At 39.4% G+C, this 24,546-nt stretch overlaps 1 protein-coding gene across 2 annotated transcripts in view; it reads left to right on the forward strand.

The window, feature by feature from the left end:
* Nucleotides 1-24,546, forward strand: part of RCHY1 (ring finger and CHY zinc finger domain containing 1) — a 690,901-nt gene that overhangs the window by 205,949 nt on the left and 460,406 nt on the right. For both annotated transcript variants that reach the window (XM_044061114.1, XM_044061115.1), the window contains exon 3: nucleotides 4,369-4,484. In XM_044061114.1, coding sequence (XP_043917049.1) covers nucleotides 4,369-4,484 — 116 coding nt within the window. The remainder of the gene's footprint in view (nucleotides 1-4,368; nucleotides 4,485-24,546) is intronic.

Consider the following 24,546-nt stretch of genomic DNA (forward strand, 5'->3'; position numbering starts at 1 on the left):
GAAATGGGGGGTTGCCTTTTTGGGGTGCTATCTATAAGAGTTCCGTATCAAGGTAATAAGTACTGTAGGAGCAAGTGCTGGGTTTAACAGATAGAGAATAGTCTACTTAGAGTCAAGTAGAGATGATCTTTTTAGTTATAGGATACGCTGATTAGATCAGTAGTATAGGTCGAGGAAGGTAGTTTCAAGGGAAAATTTGAAGAGTGGACTTTAGGTAGCCCGAATAGTTTAAACCTGCTTAACCGGTGCTGCCCTAGTGTGCAACAGTGGCAGCTCATTAAATCGAAACATGCTTTATAGCAGGGGCTGGAAAAGACAGGAAATGACCCAAAATGGCCAATAAACTACAAGTTACTGCCTTAAACCACTCCTCTGAGGACAAACAGGCAGTTCAGTACTCCCTACTCCCACTAGTGAGTAAAGAAACTACCCCTTGACCAAACAAGGAAAATGGAGAAAACAGGAACCAAGACAAAGCCCAGGGATCAGCAAAATCTGGTCTCTGGAACACTAGTTAGGAAAGTATGGAAAGCAAGGATATTTTTTTTTTTTGTTTTTTCAAGTTTTTTTTACAGGAAAGCAGAAGACACAATAAATGCTATGATTTTCGATTAAATGCTATCAAAAGCTAGTACACTTGAGTGTATTAGCCTGTAGTTTAACTTTTAGGCAAAACTCAAACTAGCAAGTGCAGTAAACAGTTTTAGCTTTTAAACACAGTAAAAACAGTGCAAACTTGATAAAATAAGCAGAAACAGTAGTCGAAAGGCACAAAAAGTCGAAAAAGCCAAGAAAAATACTTAAAATAATAGTAATGGAGAAAACAAATGAGGAAAGTAGAAAAGAGTATTAGTAATGGAGAAGTTAAAGAAATAGAAACTGAAGTTATGGAGTACCTTGAAGTGAAGGATTTAGTGTAGAAAATCCAACTCTGGTAATGTCACAACATGATGGAACAATAATTCCTCAAATTAATTTAGCCCTGAGTAAGAACTACTTATATGTGTACCCCGAACAGACTCCTCCTCAAGAATGAAAGTGCAAGCAATCCTAAAAACTATTGACCAGTAACTTGCCTTCTGACAATGTATAAACTATGTACTGGAATTGACGCTAACAGAGTGTGTAGTCATTTTGAAGAAAATTCAATAATGGCAGTAAAACCGAAGGGTAACAAAAACAGGTTGTATGGAACAAGGATCATTTGCTGTTAAAGTCATGATGGAGAATTGTAAAATGGGGAATCTGAGTATGGCATTGGTAGATTACAAAAAAGCATGACAGCATCCCACATTCTTGGATAAAGGAGTGCTTACAAATGTGTAAGGTACACCCTACATCGATCAGTTACATTATAATGACCATGAAACAGTGGAAAAGCCACTTTGCAGCTAAAGTCATGATAAAGGAATTCAAAGGGGGATATTCTACGTTAATTTGTCATGGCTGCTTTTTTGTCTTGCCCTTAACCCATTAAACTGTCTCGTCTTGTTGTAGATGATTTATAACTGTATAGTTCATCAGATAAGGAGCTAAAAGCACAACTCCAAGTGGTCAAAAATTTCTCAGATGATATAAGAATGTCATCTTGTCTTGATAAATGTGCAAAATCAACATTCAAAGCAGGAAAGCTATAGCAGCAAGAAAATAGTCTGGTATAGGAATGTGATATAAAGGAACTTGAGCAGAATGGAGTATATAAATAATTGGGAATTAATTAAGGATTGACAATAAGACATGAACAAATGCGAACAAAAGTCCGTAAGGAATATTTCATGCCACTGATGCATGTAACTCCATATGAACTGCAGAAGGAGTCAGTTCTGGGCACATTGCTGGTGCTGCAAAGAACACTTTTGGCTAAGATCAAAGACTGAAAAAATACTAATTTCAAGAACTTTAATCGTACTTTGACTTTGGTCCATTCCTTTCATGGTATTAGAAATCCAAAAGACTTTGAGAAATTACATCAAGGCTAAATCTTTCAAAACAGCCAGTGGTAGGGTCTTCATAGCTACATCCTGCCTTCTTCTACCCTGCCTTTTGGAGTCTTCTCACTTCTTTAATACCTGGCCTCAGTACTTCAGTGTAATCTGGAGCAGGCATATAATATATTGCCTGTTTTGCTGCTGGACGACCAAACTCCCTCTCTCTCTCTCTCTCTCTCTCTGTCATTGCTTGGCTCACAGACTCCTTTGGTACCCAAAGTACCCATCCTGTCTAAGGTGTTAGTTGAAGAACCTTTGCTGCTGTTTATTACCATCCCTTTTAACCTCATTTAGTAACATTTGGAATAAGCTCCTGTACAACATGAAAAAACATAAAAAGGTAGATATTTAAATTCCATGTGGCCTCTCACCCTCGGTTATAGTTCGATATGCTGTTTGTGGTATCACCTGAGTGTTTCAGTCCCTTTCTAGGCCACCCATTCATAGTTTCTACTAAAAGGTCCAACAGTTGCACAGGAGGATTAATCGGTCAGCTTTGTTATTGTTTGTGTTAGTATTTGCATTAGAAAATTCATGTATAGTATGTAAATATATTATCTAATTCCAATCTTATTCTGTGTAGGATTGTGCTATGTACATTACAGGATTTATGTACTATGTTATATTACTATATAGTGCACATCATAGCTTGCTGTTTTCTTATTTTGCAGTTGTCTCTCTGGATTTCTGGAGAAAATGGACCTCCCAGCTGCACATTCATTATTAGCAAATATAAACAAATATATTTTATTGCTCTGTTGCAGTCGGTTCCAATCCTCCATCTGATACTTCACACTGACGTTGCCATAACCTAAGTGGAGTAGTTTGCTTTCTGCCTTTAATTTCACTGATACTCTATCCCTTTCTGCTCATTTGTTCATCCTTTCCAAATTGTTTTGTATACCTTTTTCTAGCTATGCTTGAGTGCTGAACTTATTTTGTCTGAAGAGACCAGTTCTTTCCTATGATTTATTTTTTTATTTTATTTTTATTTATTTGGTGCTGTGGTAGCATTGTCACCTTACAGTAAGACTCTGACCGGTTCGACTCTCAGCTAGAGCGTTTTCTGCGTGGAGACGTGCGTGAATGGGCGTACCTTCGTTGAAGGTTGTGTTAGGGCTGGCAACTCAGCACGTAAAAATCAACTGCCAATCATTAGTGGACCAGAGTTCCGCTGTGGCGATCCCTAACTGGGAAAAGCCGAAAGACACAACAACAACATTTGTTAACCAGGAAAGTCCAACTTGGAACTAAGCCAATTTTCAGCGGAGGCCCGGAGAGAAAGGCTCCAGATGCATGATACTTCGGATTTGTCTGAGGCAAATACAGTGAACAATGTTAGAATTGGGACTGATACCTGTGCTAATCCGTTTGTCACTTTCCTAATTCTTGAAATAATTTGTTCTCTACACATGCCTTTACATCCTACTTTGCAAACATGCAGCTGCCCATTTCTTCAGTCATGGCCCTATGCCAACTTGTTCTAGTTTCTTTCCAGCCTGTTGTGACTAAGTCGGCTATCTTGGTGAAGTCCAGGCGGACCACATGTAATGGTGTTTCCCTGACAAGTTCACTTATAACCCAGTCATAAATCTAGATCAGGTTTTGAAGGATGGCTTATCTTCCGTACTGGAGACTGTTGTCTTGCTGTACTGGGGACTATTGTCTTCTAGAAATGTTACCAAGGTTCTTAGGTTTTTCTTCATGACTTTCCCTGCCATTGATGTTACGCTTACAAGGCTGTGATTCTTAGATTTTTTTGTGTTCCTCTGTACCTTTTACATGGGTACCTGAGCTGGTGTTTTGCATTCCTAATGCACTTCTGCAGTAGCCATTGATCTCCATCTAGTATAAAGGAATCCATTTCCTTCTTCCCCCTCTGCCTGTCCATTATTCTCCCTGTTCTGCTGTGCCTCCTGCACAGCATGGCAACTCCCACCCTTTTTTCCTTTTTGAAGACTGAAGCAGCATATTCTTTCAATACTGCCATTTCCGATTCTAATGTGCCGTCCTTCCAGTCTTTGCTTTGTCAAGTAAATTCTGCCCTTTCCTTCATCTGTTCTGCCTCTGCACCTGAAAAAATATTGTTTCCCTGTATTTATACTTGTATAACTAATCCAAGGTCTTCCCTTTGTCAAAGTGTTATCCTTTTCTGAATAAACTGTAGTTCATCTCGGGTGGTAAAGCAAGCAGAAGGTCTGTGCCTTGTGATAGTTTTCATTTGCACAAAAAAAGTAATGTAATATCGCACTGGTGTGTAAATGGTTACTGTCATCTGTTTTCGTAATGGTTTATAACAATTCAAGAATGGTTATAGGGTTGTATTATTGCATTGAAATATGTATGGGAAGATAATTAAAATATTACTCTTTTCGAACAGGCACAACAAATATGTGAAGACTGCAACACTGTGTTTGGAGAGTACTACTGTGATATTTGCCATCTCTATGACAAAAACAAGAAACAGTACCACTGTACACAATGTGGAATTTGTAGGTATGTGAGCAGTGCCTTTTATGTTTACTTAAAGTCAAGATGAGCACACTAAGGTTATTCTGGTGGTGTTTTTACATTTCTTCTTTAGCTAACTACATTGTCTTTTGTGAGTTCTTCAGACTTTTAGCACTTCTAAAAGGTGTGTTTTGGTGGTGATGGGGGAAATGCAAAACAGATCCAGTAAGGAACATTAAATTACATTAGTGCTAAAACTGAAAATTGTCTTGTATTGTTCTGCATGGCCACCACAGTGGTATTAAAGTTAAGATTTCTTAACATCAGCCAGAAGTAAATTAACCCGACAAGAAGTACTTTAAAATATCCAATGCCTCAGATCGTTATACCCAAATCTGATGATTTAGTCCAAGTACGGAAGCAGGAAGAAATGCTACAGAGAAGCAGAGCGGCTACAGAATGCTTTGTAACTTAAGTTTGAATGTTGTCTTTTGGGAAAGACCATGGGAAAAAGGATTAGTTTTTTGCAAACATCACTGTATTTGTGATGGGTCCCAGGATATGGTTTCACAATCCACAGCACTTGCACTGCCAGTGGTACAGATTTTTTATCTACACCACTGTCACCGGTACATATAGTAGCACACGCTTAAAGTCCCACTCAGTGTTACTATTATGTTTTTTCTTTGCACTGTTTGCTCCACTGTCTGTCAAATATCAGCAACCACCAGAATCCATCATTTGTTCACTATCACTGGGCTATGGGTCCATCATTCTTACAGTCACCAGTGGTGGTTTGAATGTTTCTTTTTAATTTGTCCCATCCCTCTTGGCACATACAGGTCAAGGTGCAGAGTTATGCCTTGCAATGAGATGACAGTGGAGGCTATCCCCCTCACTTCCAAAAGAGGCATTCCTTCTAGATATCCCTGTCTCCCATGTTACAAGTGGTGAACTTGTTGGTCTCCAACAGGAAGTTAGCACCAACAAGTGTGCCCCCAAGGGAGTGCAAACTTTTGTCTTCCCAGCAGAGGCAAGCTGACCACACACCTGCACTCCTTCCCTCTCCTTGTCTACTTCCTCTAGTGCCAAGGTTGTTAGTCAGACCCCATTTGTGGGGTTTGTAGTCAGAAATCTGTTACATGCTCCATGGAACCACTCTCAGTGTCAGAGGAACAAACACTCCACTGCCCCAGTAAATACTGGTAAAAAACACCAGCCATCGAACTAAAAAATGGCTTGTGTGAGTTCATATAATATACTTGTATAAATATCGACATATAGATATAGACAATCCGGTACTGTATTTAATTTTTAGATTTTATGTCCCAGAGCAATTTCTTTCATGATTTTGTTCCATAGTGTGTATATTTCTGAACTGAAAAATGTTCTGTATTCTGTTACACATCTTAGAAGAGTTTATTCTTGCTGTTGCTTCAGTACAGACGACACTATGTATATCATTTATTTTTATCATGTTTATAGCCACATCTCCTGAACGTTTTATCATGCCTCTAAGGCGGTCACTGCTATCACTTTTATATTCTTGACTTGTACTCCATTTATTCTTAATGCTGTTTTTTTTAGTATTTTGCATTCAGCTTTACACATTTCTTTTTCCTCATCAGCTGTTTTAATTGTGAAGTCTCAATGTCACTCCTTGTACACATTTGTTATTTTGCTTAAATTTAAATCTGCTGCATTTAATATCTCTCACCTTCTCTTGCCATTTTTAAATAAAGAATATGACCTGTTTTTGTATTATTGAGTCATATAATCCACCAGAGACCTTTTTTGCATGAACATCACTGGACTCTGTTGGTCCATTCTTTTGTAAAGAGCAAATGGCAGATAAACAGATTTTTCTTAAGCAAAGAGTAACTTCATAACTTTTCTTTTTACAACAATATTCTTTTTCTTTAAACTCTTAAACTTTAAGGGCTTATTTTTCTTCTTTCTCTGGTATGCTGAAATGTAGTGCACTAGGTTTCTCAGATTTATTCATTTTTATAATATTTAACCATGTAGATTAATTGGCTAAAGCATCCTTTTTGTCCACAGCCCAAGCCAAATAGACACACATTACTGAAACCATCAACACACAGTATTGACAGTAATTTAACATAGTTCAGTGCATATTCCCAGTAACAGTTATGCTAATAAGCATTAAATTTCCTATCTTGAAAGCATTTAAACCCATTTGAATACTTTTCAGTAAAGCAACTACAGCAATATGTAACACAGATAAATATTTTAAAAATTCTCATAATCTAGTTATAAATATTTTTCTAGCAGGGTTTCAGCTTCTTAATTTTGTAAGTTTGCAAAATGTTGAGCAAATTTCCATTGATTTTGATGGAAATGTGCTCAACATTTTGGAAAATTATAGGATTTTCAAGATGACAGTACAGTGATCAACCTTAATTTCACCTCTCCTACTGTAAAAGCAGTAGCTGTGAAATAGCAGCCAGTGAAACTGAAGTTCATTTACTGGCTAGAAACTATACTGTCTGTATGCCAACAAAGAAAAAAATTAGACAAGGAAGAAAGTAATCTAGAAAAGGTGAAGAGAAAATACTGGCTAGGAAGAATCCTGCAGCTATTCAGCAAAAAGCAGTTCAAGCTTCAGGTTTGGTGCAAGAGATGGCTTCTAGTAATTTAGAGAAAAAAATATATAAATCAAACGTAGTGAGAGGTGATTAAAACAAATGAAATATTGAAGGACTATATCAACTCAGCATAACAAAAGGCTTGAAAAAAATAGGAGAAGCTTTTTGAAGCTGTTCATCGGATGAAGTGATAAAAACCACAGCAATTGGAGGTTGAAATGAAGAAAAGGCTGGTTGTGTATGAGGTTTCTCAAGAAGAGCTGTTTCAAAAAGTGGTACAGTTAGAAGACAGCACACAGGGAAAACCTGAGATCTGGTGTGCCACCAAATTTGGAAGGAACTGACTGTATTTCATGAAAGCACAAGTAAGCAGCTGGACTGGTATTCACAGCAGGCTTTGTTAATCAAAAGAGCGTATCGAGTGTTTTCTCCAAGCCTGATCATGAGAAAGCAGCCAAGAACTATATTAGTAAAGATGCGATCATGCAACTAGAAAGAGTTGATCTGGACAAAAATGTGGCCGAAGGGAAAAATATTAAAATTGGAGACTGCAGAGTGTTTGTAGGAAATGATTATTCACTGTACACCAGGCAGAAGAGAAGAAAATTTAACTCATTGTCAGGATGTGAAGAAGCAGGTGCGATATTTAACCTGCTGTATCCAGAATATTTTTTTAATGGAGGAACAAGGTCATTTTTGGATGTAGAATAGGCCAAGGAGGAAATAAAAGAGCTTAGCCAACAAAAAGTGAGACAGTAAACAGAAAGGGACTCTGCTTCTCATTCTTCTGGCAATAAAGCTGATAGAGAGACTTTGCCGGTGAAACCTAGTCTAATGTTTCAAAGGACAATGCTTGAGAGACAGTGGGAGAGTGCGAGAGAAAGAAAAGCACTGGAGTTGACTAGCCATATCAGAAGTACCTTGGACTTGAACTAGAATCTTGTGTTGGGAGAGGTAGATGATTAGGATGAAATACAGCAAAGCTGAAATTAATGAATAAGTAGAGAATTATAAAGCAACTGTCACTTTGTGAAACATAGCTTTGCAAGAAAAAGTGTCTGAGAAGGAGTGGTCTTTTGCTGACTTTGTTAAACTTGTGGGTGGACTGTAAAGCATATACCCCACTTTGACATTCATGTTTAGAAGGACACTAAAGGGAAAAATAACTAAGGAAAACAATGTTTGCTCTTAATAGTATTTGTATAAAACATTTCATGATATAAACTGCATGCTATATAGTAAAGCAGTTTTGTGTAGTTGTATCAGTGGTATTTTAAAATTATGGGGATGTCTTTTCATTGGTTTTATGTGTTAAAGGTATTAAAGCAAACAAGTACTTTTAATTGTAAGGAATAAAGGCTTTACAGTGTAAAAATATGAAAAGCTGGACAGAAGCAAGATTGTTAGTATGCTATGATTTTGGGCTGTTGGAGTGGGGTGAGATGTAAAAGTGCATTGATTATACTATGTGTAGAACTAAAATAATTTATTTTTACAAGTGTGACTATCGGTATTAATGCCATTGATATAAGCTTTTTTTTAAGCAAGTAAGTATGAAAATAAGACAAATTGACAGAGGCCATAAAAAATAAGTCCATTGTTTCTGCAAATATATTAGCTTGTTTTTTTTCCCATTAGCAGATGCTCTCACTGGTAGTCAAGAAGTCTGCAGGTGAAGGCAGTACACCATATTCTGAGTGAAATGTACTAAGATTCCATCATGCAGAGACAATGGCTATTTTTCCCTCATTCCTGACTTCATTTACATGAAGACAAGCTGTCTGTAGGGGCAAGCAGTTACGCATGAGAGCAATTAAGCTTCAGTGTTCTGAGCATTATTTTTGAGGGAAATGCAAACTTTAAAGGCACAATAGCGAGCAGTTCAATGAAAAATTAAATTGGAAATTATGGGAAGAGAGTAAAAGATAGCAGCCTCCCTAGCAGCCTGAATACTTGCACATGTTTAATAGGAGAGTGTGCAATTTATTTTTATTTAAAATAGCCAGGGCTTTTTTAGGGCTGAAATATTGTGAAAGCTTAAAGGCTGTTTTTCACATCTGGGAGGGGAAGAGAGATAAGAAACTATTTTAGTAATGTGGTTCATATTTTTGTGATTTATTGTAACTGAACCGCATATGATGATACAGTGTAATGTACATAGGAGGTAATCCCCTGAAATCTGAAGAAGAAATAAGGGATCTAGGGACCCAAGTAGATAGTCAGCTTTCCTTTGATAACCATGTTGCCAAAGTGGTTAGAAAATCCTTCTGTGACCCATCTGATCACAAAAGGGTTCGCATCAAGATCTAAGGATGTAATGGTGCCCCTCTACTCTTCCCTCATCAGACCCATTATTGAGTACAATGCACCAATTGGAATGTACCTGGCTAGACATCTCCAGCAGCTGGAGAGACCACAGAGGTACCTAACCAAGAGGATTACTGGCCTCAAACAGTTGCCCTATGCAGCACGATTGAAAAGGCAAAGACTGTTCTCTGTTGCATACCGCTTTCTCAGAGGCGATCTCTGTCTAATGTACAGAGCCATGTCCAACCCAGAATTGTTGAACATGCTTCATCTTAGCAAAACCAAATCTACTCAAGCTACACGCTCTAGGGATATATAAACCTCAACAACAATGAATAGAACATGCTGGAGGGATAGATTCCCTTCACAGAGATTTCCCTTACTATGGAACAGGGTCCCGATCTACATAAGGCAGAGCCCCTCACTATCACTGTTCAAAAGGAACCTTGATGAGTGGATGGGTAACAAAGTTCACACTGGGGATCACACCAACAGCACTACTAGATAGGGGCCAAGGGTACTAGCTGCTAGTACAAGGGTCTAGGGAACTACTAAAGGGGTGGTGAATACCGCACAACGTGGCTGGGCTAATATATGCCTTCTGGCAGATAGCCCAGTACCAACCTATGAAGCTATAAACAATCACTACATAGTGCCTGTTGTGTTGCTTTGTAGCTGCCTCTGTCTCATGCAGTATTTCAGCTTTCCAGTATATGTATGAAGGCCAGGACAGCAATTAGTGAGTTACTTCAGTCCCTCATTTCTTAGGTCCATTGCTGAATGGGCACATGTAAAGAGAAAAGGCAGACTGTTGACACTGAAGGAGGTTGTGAGACAATAGTGGTATCAGCAGTCTTAAGTGGGCAGCCAACACAGCTATGGGACACTTCAGATAGCCAACATCTGGAGCCCCATGCCCATCCTTGGCATATAAGTGGAACAGCGGTCCTTACCCTGCTTTTTCTCTTTACATGGACCCTTTCTGTGCCTCCTTGTCAGTCATTGTGTAATTTGGTGTTTTCACGGGTAGTAGGTTTGTACCTCTGAAGCGTCATCACCACTTATGTACCTAATGTAAAGAATACTGCCCCTGTGGATAGGATGGAAGATTTGGATGGGTTAACCAGGTAATGCATATGATATGCATATATATGTAGTCTTCCAATACATCTGTCAAATATCAGTAGTAATCTGTTTGTATTTTCTTTCCTCTGCAGGTTTGTCCACCTTCTGACACTGACATGGCTTCATGACCAGGAGAATGACAAGTGAGAGTTTGGGTATGTGGCCATTTCTACATTCACTGGGCAGCCAGCCATGCCTCTGAAACTGAACACCGGTACAGCTTGAGCTTCCCCACATCCAGTGTGAAGGTATACTGGATTGCAAGATGAGGTATGCATTGGAGCGGACTACTGCAGTTGTTGGAAGAGAAGTGTCCTATCTACCCTGAGCCCGACGTTCTTGTCCTGCACATTGGAGGGAATGATGTCATCAGTGAACCACTCAGAAGGCTACGGTTTCAAATCACAGAAATTTTTGAAGACCTGAAGTCTTGGTGGCCACATTGTCATTTTGTGTGGTCTGATATAATTCCTCGGCAGATATGGAAAACAGCAAACAGTCAACGGGCAGCTCACAAGGCCAGACATTTACAGAATGGGTTCATGAATGACTTGATGCAGAGGGTCGGTGGATCGGCAATCTGCCATGACAGCATCACCGCGGAAGATGTTCACCTGTTCAGAAGGGATGGCATTCACCTAACTGAGGAGGGCATTGAGTTGTTCTTTACCAACCTCCACAATGGCATGAGGAGAGCTATGCAGGATTGCTAAGATGCAGCTTGTGAGAAGAATGGAAAACACCCATGACCAAGTAGGACAAGTATAGTAAGTAAAACACTATTATGAAATGTGTTGTGTAAAATATATTTCTCTGAGTTTGACAAATAACTGTGGTAAGGAGCTGGTGAGGATGCTGAGAAAGAACAACTATTTCAGGAGAGTGCTCCACGTACAATCTAATATGCCAGTGACCATCCTGCAATACTTATTTTTTTAGTCTGCTTTTATCAGGCGTGTGTAGAGTTTAGATGACAGGAAGGGCTTACTAATACAAAAATTGATCCCTTAGGTCCATTTCTGAATGGACACGTGAAGAGAAAAGGCATAGGTAAGGCAGACTGCTGACACTGAAGGAGGTCGTGAGACTGCAGTGTTATCTGCTGTCTGAGTGGGTAGTCAGCACAGCTATCGGACAAATGAGATGGCCTTGCCTGCCACTGTCCCATGCCTGTCCTGGGTTCATTAGTGGAGTGGCGGTCCTCACCTTGCTTTTTCTCTTTACATGCACCCATTCAGCAGTATGTTGGCTACACCAAGAATGTGTATATTTACAATCCTATGTGTCTACATGGTAAAACAACTGCTTCTGAATGATATATACATGTACATATATCAGTTTTGTTAGGACTTAGGTTATGGAAATTATGATTTTTCTCATATTTTGGTAAATAACTTTGCAAGGGAGCATCTGAATGTGCCAAGTGATACCTCATTTTGAAGACAATATTGCTGTTTCCAACATGAATTGTGCCTGTATGTTGGACACGTGCAGATATCAAATTTTTTTTCGGACTTATGTTATGGAAATTATGTTTTTTTTTTCATATTTTGGTAAATAACTTGGCACATTCAGATGCTCCCTTGCAAAGTAATACCTCATTTTGAAAACAGTATTGATAGTTCTAGCATGGTAAAAGAAAGGTGCCTGTATGTAGTACTCATCTGCAGATATCAAAGTTTGTTTCGGACTTAGATTATGGAAATTATGATTTTTTACAACATGGTAAAAGAACTGTGTTTGTGCACTGTACACATGTACAGATATCACAGTTTGCTTAGTCTTGTACGATTATGAAAATTATACATTTACAATACTTCTCATTTTTATGCCCATATCTTTGCAAGAGAGCATGGTAATCACACAAATGATGCATCATTTTGAAGCTGGCATTCAGATGCACAACTTCTACACTGATATGTAAGCTCTGTCTGTTACAGGCGATGAGATGTTATGCTTTGTTTATGTATCAATTATGAGAAATAATATATTAGTCATATTTCTGTGAATATCTCAAGAAAGGAGCATCACACAGTAATGGTTAAGGTATCATTTTAAAGCTGACATTCATACTAACAAATTAAATTCAAATTGTATGGGTCTGCAGGGTACATTGATCAAGATATCGTGCTTTGCTTTTCCAAAAAGGTAAAAAATATGCACAATATCAACATTCCTTTTCAAATATTTAATAATGACTTTGATATGCACTATCAACATTTACACTGTTGGAAAGGTCAGTGTCTGCTGAACAACTTTTACGTTTACATTTTTAGTCTAGCTCTTATAGTTAGAGTTATGAACATTTGTTTTCTGTATGGTATTACAAATGGATTTTCTGAAAATGAGCTTAGTCTGCACTGTTGTTCCTATGGTGGAATTAAGCAGGCAGCTTTTTCAGAGCTGCTCCGGAATGAATGAGTTAAGGGAAGGAGGGAATTGAGCAAATATTCGACTAAAGGTAGTTACAATGAAAGAAGATATGTAATATAAAGTCTGTGCAGAAGGAAATATATTAATATGGTTTGTTTTCTGTTAATGTATGTTTATCTTTATTTGAAGTGATAATTTAATAGAGGTGTTTAAAAAAGTGTTTGGAAAATTGCAAAATTTAGAAGCTGAAAACTGCTAGACAAAATGTTTATAATTTAATTTTCTGTGTGTAATATTAATCTGTCTGTAGCAGAGAATATTATTTTAAAGAAATAGAGTGGGTGTATAGGGTGCTGTGAATTTTTTTTTTGTTAGTGTCCCTAGGTTCAGAAACATGCTAACCACAATTGTAGTATGTTTATCTCAGGCAAGGCTCATAGAATGATTTGGCCCGGGGTTAATTATTTACTGAGAGGGAATTTTGCAGCCCAGTTTGCTGCCAGTTAAGAAACCCGTTGGCAAAAATCACTGTACTCCATGGTGGTGGAGGAAATCCCAATGTTTCTGTTGGGAGTGTTATGAGGAAAATAGACAAGCAAAGAGAATGAATGCACCTCTGCTTGTGCACAGACACAAACTCTTTCCATTATGGAAAACAAATGATCTACATTATAGAGCCCACTGCAATGTTTAAATCTGTTTTTTGACCAGAAAAAAATGGTAGAAATGGATAATATGGGATGGAAGGAAAAAGGGGCAGCAAGTCAAGGAGCATGCAGAAAGGGACACACACAATGTGGTGAAAGGGAGGAAGGGTATACTTTTTTATGGGCAGGAAGATTATTTATAAAGAAGGGAAGCTGGAGAAGGATGTAAGGGGACGGTAAAGGTATCATAAAAGGGTGAGGGTCACAAGCAGGGATCTATGCATAAGTATAAAACAGGCAAAGACTGACAGGGGAGGTGCTGATACATTCAGGAGTGGGAGGGCAGGGTAATTAGAAACATGCAGACAAACAGAGGGCACTAATAATGGGAAGGACTGAACAACAAACATTGACTTTAAAAGTAAGGGAGTACTAGGATGGGAGTTAGGATGAGTATAGCCTTCTGCATTGCACTACCTTTGTGATACCCACGAGGAGATCAGACAGGACCATGACCACCCTCCCCACTGGGTCCTGGCTGAGGTGGTGATGGCAGGGGCAGGTAATGATGTGACTATTAGCTGCAAGAGAATGCTTTATAGGCAACTGATTTAGGCTTCCAACTACAGGTCTACAAATCCCTCACCATCTCTATCAACTCACTACATGTAACATACTGCTCACCCCTGGCACTGCCACAAGAGAGAACAATAATGCTCTCACTCAGTAGCCTCCTGGCTGTCCCTGCTGCTGCCAGTGATGAGACAGGCTTAAATCTAGGTGGGGCACATATGGAAGACAACCTATGCCTGCTGGGGGGCCGCTGGAGAGTGCGGCCTTGTAATTGGCACAACCACGGCCACTGATTTACAAAATGCAAGCATAAATACAGAGAAATAAAACCAACAGAGCTTATAATTTAAAAAAAATATAAGGATAGTGACAAAGGGAACGAGAAGAGATATAAACGTATGCATATGACAGACCTATGGTACATATTAATTAATAATATAAAATGCAACATAATACTGAAATCTATACATCTGTGCACTGCTCCCAACTACCTACATATAGAAATGGTCCTATGCTAGGGTGTGCTAATAGTTTGCCTTCCAACAACATATCTGCACACACTTTTAAGGAACTTCTGGACATGACTAATGTGCCTATAAACAGCAGTGTTATCAAGGTGGTGGTGGTGATGGTGGTGTGTACGTTTCAACAAGTATAGTTATTCCCAGAAAGAAGCTTAAGCCAAGCATGTATGCAGTAGTAACACTGCAAAAGGCACACATACTAGTAAGCTGCATAATTCTGTGTTGCATATTCATAATACCAAGTAGTATGTAGTACATGTACCTGTACACACATTGTTACCTCCACAGAGCCATAATCTTGCAAGCAGATACATAGTGGATAAATATTTGACACTGAATTCAATTATACTTGCCAAATTAAAAGAAATAGTATGCAACTCTGCAGCTGCTATGACTGCCCAGAAGGCTCTTCTCCAAAATAGTCCCCCCAAACTAGAAGGAAAAAAAAAGTACGTTTTATGCTCATAATAAACATGTTAATACATGTGAAAATCAGTATGACTGTGCAGACAAGGCAGAAAAATTGTAATGCATTGCTGGTGTCCTTTCCCTGACTATTTGTACTCATTGGCTACAAAGGTTGGACAAGGCTGTGCCAGACTTCTGCTTTATATTGGGACCCTCATAAGAATCTCCATTTAAGCACACCTAGTGGTACTGTGCAGCAAATAAAGGAAAACCAGCTTTTCCATTGTGCACTGCTGAGTAACACTGCCACACTTGGTTACCTTGAAAGCAAAGGTCATTCATCAATTTGCATTCCAGAGAATTGCCTGGCCTGTCGCAGTCACACCCATCCATCCATCCATCCATCCTCAACCCTTTTTACACTTGCCTTGCACTATAGGGTATCACTTGTTAGAGGAACTTGTGGCAGTGTGACCATAATGCAAAGCCTAAAATATTGGCGTGGCAGGGTAGTGTTAAGGTGTGAAAGTTGGCATGAAATGAATGAAGTAGGTGTTTGTTGAATAACTATGATGGCTATTTTGATCCTTTGTAACTCAGTCTGATACAAAGATAGTTTTCCCCACATCTCCATAAGGGTCATTGACTTACTGATGCATGCTCAATGTGTTTCACAGGTGCAAGTATGAGTGCATAAGATTGAGAGGAGATCTTAGCATACATTGGCCCACAGTCAATGTGTATGTAAACAAAAATTCATGGACATCCATTATTTGGTGTTTGATTAACCTGTCATGCTAGAAGCTATACATTTTGTGATATAAACGATGGTAGTTGCTATGGAAGATTACAGGCATGCAGACAGTCTCACAGGCTTGTTAAAAGTAAGGAGCAAGTTACTTTTCTGGAGGCTACGCATGTTTGTAAATAAGTGTGCACCTCAAAGTTCATCACTAGTTGCTACCTCCCCATTAAAGTGTTCTTAAACCTGCATTGATTTTGTGCTTAATGAAATGTTTGTTAATGCTATTAGAGATGAAGTCACGTAGAGTACTGTAAAGTGTTTAGGCCATAAAAGAGTGGAAGTGCATGAGGAGAGCTGCAATACAATCCACAGCATGTATTATTATAAATATGTTGCCTTGTGAACTTTTTAACCATAATATTAATGCAGTTATACAGGTTTCAGTTGTGCATTGATTCTGTTGTGCAATACCACTCCTGTACTTCATAGCAGACCCATGCTGTAATGCCTTTGTCTGTAGCAGTTTTTTTTTTTTTTTTGGGAGGTGGAGGGGGAGAGGAGGGGCTCTTTTATGTACCTATTACTGATGTTGGTACACTTTCATGAGGGAGAACATTTGACAGCACAGTTGAAGGGAAATGCTGCTACTGTTTATGTATATGTACTTTGGCTGTTTGATACTAACTGGAGTATTGATTGTTATGCGTTCCTCTTGTACAAAGTGTAATGAAAGTGTGCTGTGCATCAGCACACCTGCAGTACAAATCCACCTTTTTCTCCTCCACAAGGAGGTAGCTGCTGTATCACTGAAGCACATCTGCCCTTAATTGGGTCTTGTCATACATAAAGATATGTATACACATAAAATGTAGTAATAGTATCTGTTTATCATGTTAACACTTAATGCTGTGTAATGCTTGGCATGTTGAAGGGTCAGACAATGGCACTTACAACAGTGATGATGGTCAACTGGAGACTACTGTAGCAGGCCATTGCCTGTGCCCCCCCCCCCCAATGTCAGGCTTCACATGGCATCTGCCCAATGTACCCTTTTTGGTTGGGGGATATATTAAAAGAAGGAAACCAGCACTATCCATGGGTATGCAGTATGCATGTGCTATAGGCCACAGAGATGTATTACTGATACCTACCTACAACACCAGGGAACCCATAAATTGCATCAGGGTGGATGTAGTATAGCTAATGATGAGTGTATCCTTGCATAAATTTTCATTCCATTTACACAGCAGGATACCAAGCAAAGGAAATGCAAGTTCTGCCATGCAGAGAATGAGATCTTGCTGCAAGGCCTCCATTTCCGTGGTTGACAGATGATTGGTCATGATAAATCTGACTGGCCCTTAAGTGAACATACTTGGTGGAATGTTGTAAATGACATCAGTGCTGCCATAGCCAAGGCAGCTAGGGCAAAAGGAGGTGTCCCATCTGCTGAAAAAACATTCAGAGATGGAGGAGTTCCTTGCCTTTCTGCATGGACATTTTCATCTAGAGGTCATGGTTGAATCCTGGATATTGGTGATCTCCCTTAAAGAATCTCTTTTGGAGATCTCCCAGTTTTGTATGTGATGCCTCAGGTGTGTATATTGTTACATGAACAAGTAAATCCATACTTGATGAATAGTTTTATGCAGTATGAGTTAGATGCAGTATAACTTTTGTTCATAGGAAAATCAAGTCTTCAGACTTGAAGACCACCATTATAAAGGTAGGTTTGCTATTATTAATTCCTACTATTGTAGACAGTGGTATTTATTCATTCACTGGGATTCAAGTAATGGTGATATTTATTTGTTATGGGTATTTTACTTTGGTGACTTCACAGGTTACATTATATCATTCTCCTCTCTTGTGGATATACTGCTAGCTGATGTCAGAGGCATCTCAGACTGACCATAATGGCATCCAGCCATTGGCATGGTCAGGAGTCATGGTGTCAGTATTGGATATGGGCAGTGTGAAGTCAGAATATCTACCCAGTCAGTGGGGATAGCCTCAGCACGTGTGGAACTCTCCCCAAACACACAGGATGACACGGAAAGGCAGAAAGGCACAAACAATTCTGCTTGAGAAAGGATGTCTTCCCCCTGTGATGCAGTCCCAGTTGGTTACCATAAGCTCCATTGAGCAGCGGTAAGACAGAAGTTGACATATCATGCAAGTGATCATACACATCTTGAGTTTCACTTCCTCCCCTGTGTTAGTTGTGTAGAAGTCAGTGACCCAGCGAATGAAAAGGACCATCCATTGTATATGGAGAGGATAACAGCACCACATTCCTTGCTGAGATGTTAGATGTTTTATGAGGTACTCATGATACACTCCTACAGGTCATGTCCCACAAGAGTGACATCAGTACAAACTACACAAAAGACCCAGCAAAGCTAGAGACTTCACTGTGTAACATAACTAGGTATTACACAGTGAAGACTCTAGCTTTCTTGGATCTTTCTTGCAGTTTTTACTGAATGGTTCATCTGTGTGACCTTTTCACAATTTGGTTTACATATGTGGCACTGTGGAAGTGTTGTGAAGGCAGGTCGCATGACACAGGTCTCCTTGTACATACAGGCATCCCATCAAGCACATCTCCCATGGCCGCTCCACCTCTGACTCCAGTGCTGTGGACTGCCATAAAAAGGGGAGGCCACAGTTAGACCTGTCTTGGTAAATCAGACTCTCTAGTCTGGTGTCCTGTTTAGTTAGGAAACTCTGGTGTCTTTGTAGATGTGTGATGGATAGATGCATAGAAAAAGGGACATTACATTCTATAAACTGTTTTAACTCATTCACTCCAATGGAGCTCAGGAAGTTTGCACTCTAACTTCCAATGGGTGGAGCCTAAGCCTTTTCATAGTCAAATTATGTCCTCACATTTCAAACAAATGTTCATATTGGAATATATGGAACCATAGGGGTTATGAAAGAAGTATAAATGGCAAACTCTTCAGCATAAACTATTTTTACAGTGGTAGTATTCTTTAGGTTCTAAATCTTATGAGGATGGTGCATCTTGACATCACCTTGATGCCCTATTTATAAGTCACAGTAAACAGTCATTATTACATTTGTAATATTTTGTAAACAACTTGTATCTTAGCAACCACTCAAGTTACCTACTTGCTGTCAGCAGCATTTTATTCATCTAGCTGAGAGCTTTCATATGAGGCTAAGGAGTTCTGTCTTTGTTACTTGGTTTTTGAGCTATTTAGAAAAAATTGAAAATTATATTTATGTAAATTAATATCATAAAAACAATACTTAATATCGATTTACCTGCACTAGACAGAGGTCAGATATTAACACAGTTGAGTTTGCCATTATGTAAGCTTTAAGATGAAATCTTTTAAAACCTTGTACATAGCATGGTTTTCGAATTATAGATGCAAATATGAACAAGCAAAATTTGACGCCTGGAGGCATCAGTAGGAGTTACTTATTTATTTATTTCATTTATTTATATTTGTTGACCGGGAGTATCCGACTGGACGTAGGTTCATTTTCAACGGAGGCCCGGGGAGAAAAGCTCCACAGTTAAATTAAACAGGCAGTAGTTACATTGGATTACATAGCAATTAACAATTTACATAGCAATTACTTACAACATATTTACAGATGAAGAACATAGTACATCAGTAGACAACTAGAATCTTTATCTGTGAAGTACATACCAGACATTAACAAATGTTACAAGAAGAAGTTCCTGCTGTATAATAAGTACTGGCTTATGAGCATCTGAGATTGCTATAATCAAGGTAGTTAGTGGAGTGGAAAGAAAGGTAGTGGTTGGATGGGGTGGGTGATATTAGAGTGGGAGTTGCAAGGGCATAGCCAGCATGTTTTTAGTTGCGCTTTTAGTAAAGTTTTGAAGTGGGTGCATGATGGTATGGAGGTAATTGTGGGTTTGAGGGAGTTCCATAATTTGGCTATGGTGCAAGAGAATAGTGCTTCACCAGCAGAGTTATTGGCTTTAGTGATCTGCAAGTGATTTTTGTTGCTAGATCTTAGTGGTCTGGTGGTGCGATAGGGTTGGAGTAGATTCTGGAGGGATGGGACATTTAGTGGATGGTTTACTAGTTTGTGGGCGAGTGAGAGTTGATACCATTGAAGGAGGTGAGGAAGTTCAAGCCAGCCCACTTCAGCAAGTGAGAGACAGTGGTGATTACGGTAGGATGCCCCTGTGGCGAATTTGGCAATTTTTGTTGTAGCAGGTCTCTAGCTTGTTTAGATTGCATTGCCTTAGGTTGGTATATATTGGAGAGCCATAAAGTAGGGTGGAGATAAGATGGGAATTTTCTATTGAAATCTTTGCTGCTTTGGAGAGAAGTTGCTTATTTCTGTATAGCGCTCCTAGTTTTTTGTGAACTTTTTTTATGGTCATGGATATGTGAATGTCAAATTTTAGTTTGTCTATTTCCACTCCTAGCAATTTGGTGTGTTCAGTTGGGTATATAGTGGTGTTGTCTTTTGCTGTGATGTTAAAGTGAGAGTTGTTTTGAGTATGTTTGATGGGTTGGAAGATGAGTAGTTTAGTTTTGTTTGGGTTGAGTATTAATTGGGCATCGGATAACCAAGTTTCAACAGAGGAAAAAGCTTCCTGTGTGACTTTTTGCAGTTTGGGTAGGGACTTTGCTGAGCAGATGATGGTTGAGTCATCTGCGTATTGTAGGAGTGTGCCATGTTTGGTGGCAGAGGCTAGATTATTGGTGAAAACAGAGAAGAGTAGGCGTCCAAGGATGGATCCTTGGGGAACCCCTATGGAGACAGGTAGTTGGGGAGATATGTCATTCTGCCATACAACGGATTGTTGGTGGTCAGACAGGTAACTCTGAAACCAGTTGGTGACTGATTGCGAGAAGGATAGGTTATTGAGGACAGAGATAAGTTGTTTGCGTGGGACCATGTGAAATGCTTTAGATAGGTCTAGGAAAGTAGCAGAGGAGAGATGGCCATTGTTTTTATGCTGAAGGATAGTGTTAGTAAAGGAGAGTAAGGCAGTAGTGGTGCTATGGTTTGGTTGGAAACCATGCTGAGTATTGGAAAGGAGGTTGTTAGTAAGGTGGTAGTCTGAGACTTGAGAGTGTATGCATCTCTCTAGTATTTTGGAGAGTGGAGAGAGAATAGCTATGGGACAGTAATTGGTTAGTTCTGTGGAGGGGAATTATATGTGATACTTTCCACAGTGTGGGAATGTAACTTTCTGACAGGGATTGGTTAATCAAGATGGATACTGGGTAAGCCAGAGCATCAGCTGCGATTTGTAGGTATTCACTTGGGAGGTTGTCTTCTGCTAATCTGGTGGACTTAAGTTTAGTTAAGAGTTTTTTTTATGTTGGAGGTAGGTACAGGAGAAAAAGAGAAGGCAGTGGGGAGATTACTAGTTGAAGGTGTGAGTTGGAGGGGAGGGGAGTTGTGTTGTTTAGCTAGTGATAGTATGGTTTGTGTGAAATGTGTGTTGAATGAGGTAGCAATATTTTCTGAGGAGTGAGGGATGTTAGGAGGAGGGGTACTGTAGACTTTACCTGGGTGAAGGATGGAGTTTATGGAGGACCAGAATTGTTTGGAGATGTGTTGGGAGGAGTCTAGGGCAGACTGGTAGTATTGGAATTTGTCCTGTTTTATTAGCTTTTTGACTCTATTGCGTAGTTCTAGGAATTTCTGTCTAGTTGAGGAGGTTTTGGTTTTGCGCCAGTGCTCCCAGGCTTTATCCCTGTTTTTCATGTCTGACTTAGTGGTTTTCTGTAGCCATGGGGAGGTTTGTGCTTTGATTCTGGAAAGCCTTATGGGGGCATGGTAATTAAAGATGCTCAGGAAGGTAGTATTAAAAAATTCAACTGCGTCATCAAGACTGAGGTACTTTAGAGGATGCCAGTTACATTCTTTGAGGGATGAGATGAATGTGAGTGGGTTAAAGTTTGTTTTTTTACGTATTTGACGGTAGATGACAGGTTTAGCTTGGTATAGGTATTTTTGAGTAGGAATGTTGGGGAGTGATCACTGAGGCTATCTGATAAGCAACCTGTTATATATGACTGGGGGCTCTTACTGACTAGTATCCAGTCCAGGGTAGTGTGTTTGCTGGAATTTTTATTTATCCTGGTTGGCAACTGGACTAATTGGGTGAAGCCATGAAGGTTTACATGATGGGTTGGATGGTTGCCAGAACAGGATTGCCAGTCAGTATTGAAATCACCTAAAATGATAGTTTCTTGGGGGAGATGGTGGGTAGACCAGCTGAGGAGGTTTTGTAGTGGAGGGTTATTTGGGCCAGGTGGGAAGTAGCATCCAATTATGTTGATGGTTTTGTTTTGGTTTATTTTGAGGTTGGTATATATTATTTCTTCATTGCCTATTTGTGGAGCTGATGATTTTAAGATCTTGATGTTTAGATGCTGTTTAAATATTATAGCTACACCGCCTCCTTTCTTGTTTAGCCGGTCTACTCTTAGTATGCCATAACCTGTAGGGAGTATTTGCTCACTGGTAATGTGAGGTTTTAGCCAGGTTTCTGTCAGAATGACTATATCTGGGGAGTACAAGTCTATGGTGGCATGGAGTTCATGGACTTTGTTGGATATACTGCTAATATTTAGGCTTAGTAGAAGGAAGTCACTTGGCTTTCTATTGGCTGTAATATGGGAGAAGTTGTGGTTTCTAGTCTGATTATGAGGATTGGGGTTGGAGATGGTAGGGCCAGGGTTGGGGTGGATATCTCCACTTAGGGCTAGTTTAGATATGCATGAGGTTATTAGTTTTCTCAGTTTTTTAATGTGTTTGTTTATAAGGGAAACTTTATGATTGTGCTCTTTGGGTAATAGGTATGGTGGGAGGGTTACTGTGTTAAGTTGTAGGGATGCTTTATGTTTGAGTAATATAGTTGGTAGAATATGTGGATATATATAGGATAGGATATAGGATATATATATAGGAGTTAACTGCAAATGCACCTGGAGGCATCACTGGGATGGTAATGAGTTAATCAGAGAAGATTATAGAGGAAAAAATTCTTCTGACAGAAGGATTTCCTAATCACTGTTGCTGCATGGTAGGCAAAATATAGGGAGTTGTTTACAAGGGTGTCAAGATCTCTGATGATCATATCTTCCCGGAGTGGGATGTCATCTTTAATGTAAGCTGTTAAGCCCATTTCTTTATACACCATTGATTTGTATGTTTTAGCTCTCGATGCCGTCAGTTTCAGAGTGACTGACATCACCAACTTTCAGTCATTATCAAATTTAGTTAGCAGCATGGCCTAGTTAGTGGTATGTAGATCCAACATGCAGATACTGAACAGAAGGGATCCCAGTACTGAGCCATGAGGAATGCTTCTAACCACTTTTTTGCTTTCTGAGATGGCACCTGCTAATGGGCAGCCACGGTGATGCAGCGGTTAGCATTGCTGCCCCACAGCAAGAGGTTGTCCGGTTCGATCCTCGGCTGGGGTGCCTTCTGTGCGGAATCTGCATGTCCTCCCTGTGGTCGCTTGGGTTTCCTCTGGGTGTTCCGGTTTCCTCCCACATCCCAAAAAGATGCTGTAGGTGGATTGGATACTCTACAATGGCCCTAGGTTGTGAGTGTGTGCATGTGTGCGCCTTGTGTGGAAGGTTGGGTGGTGGGCTGGCAATTCGACACTGTAAAACTCCACTGCCAATCATGAGCGGACAGGTGATCTGCTGTGGCGACCCCTAGCTGGGAAAAGCCGAAAGAAGATGGCACCTGCTAATATGTGGGTTCTAGTTATCTGTCAGTTTGCTGTCTGTCTGACAACGTAAAGGTCTGTGTTTAGGCATTTTTAGCTTATTTGGAATACCAGTATGGAGAATAGCCTCAAAGGTCTTGGATACATGTCGGTATAATGTATGAACTGCATGGCTGCTCTCTACAGCTTTAGTGACTTTCTTGAAGATATTGACTAAATCAAATAGTCTTGATCTCCTTTTGGCAAGACAATATTGTTGTGGGTCTAGAGCATTAATATATATATATATATATATATATATATATATATATATATATATATATATTTTTTGTTTGTTTTATATACGAGTCTATAAATGTGATATAAATAAATACATCGCATGATAGCTTTGCAATTTACACTTATTAGGATGATGGATCTATAGTTCCTAGCATCTAAGGTGGGGCCCCTCAGTGGGGGGAGCATAATGATGGCCATTTTCAATAACTCATGAATACATCATGTGGCTGTTCTTAAGTTGAATGCTTCTAGTAGTCAGCAAGGAATTTCTGATTTCCTTTAACTGCAGATGCTAATTTTAATTTGTGCCTCACTATGATCTTCCTTATGGTAACTGTTCGATTTTTTTTGCTGTGCTTTTTGACAGAGACTTTAATGCGGATAGAGTTTGATTTATTATAGACCTTAATTAGCTTTTTTTTCTTTTATTATATAACTTACTGCTATTGCATTCCACCAAAATGGTTTATTTCTAAATTCTCCAGTATATTTGGTGCTGATTGTGACAATGTTACTTCTTAGACTGGAGTAAAATTCATTGGCATATGTAACAGCTGAGACTACATGAAGGCTGGAAATTTTGCATTTGAATTTTGGGAGGTAATCATATAGGTTTATCTTTATAAAGTTCATGAATTCAGAGGTGCTCACTGTGGTGGTTTGAGATGCATTAATGTTCTTACTCTGGCCATGGGTAGAATGTTACAATAGTACCGTATGTGTTGGCCAAGCTTGCTTAAGTGCAGAGAATGAATGTTACTTTGTTGGCCACCTCTTATACTGTGCCACTGAGACTT

Source organism: Protopterus annectens, chromosome 2.part0 (assembly GCF_019279795.1).
Source record: "Protopterus annectens isolate FY-2018-M chromosome 2.part0, PAN1.0, whole genome shotgun sequence".
Taxonomy (NCBI): domain Eukaryota; kingdom Metazoa; phylum Chordata; order Ceratodontiformes; family Protopteridae; genus Protopterus; species Protopterus annectens.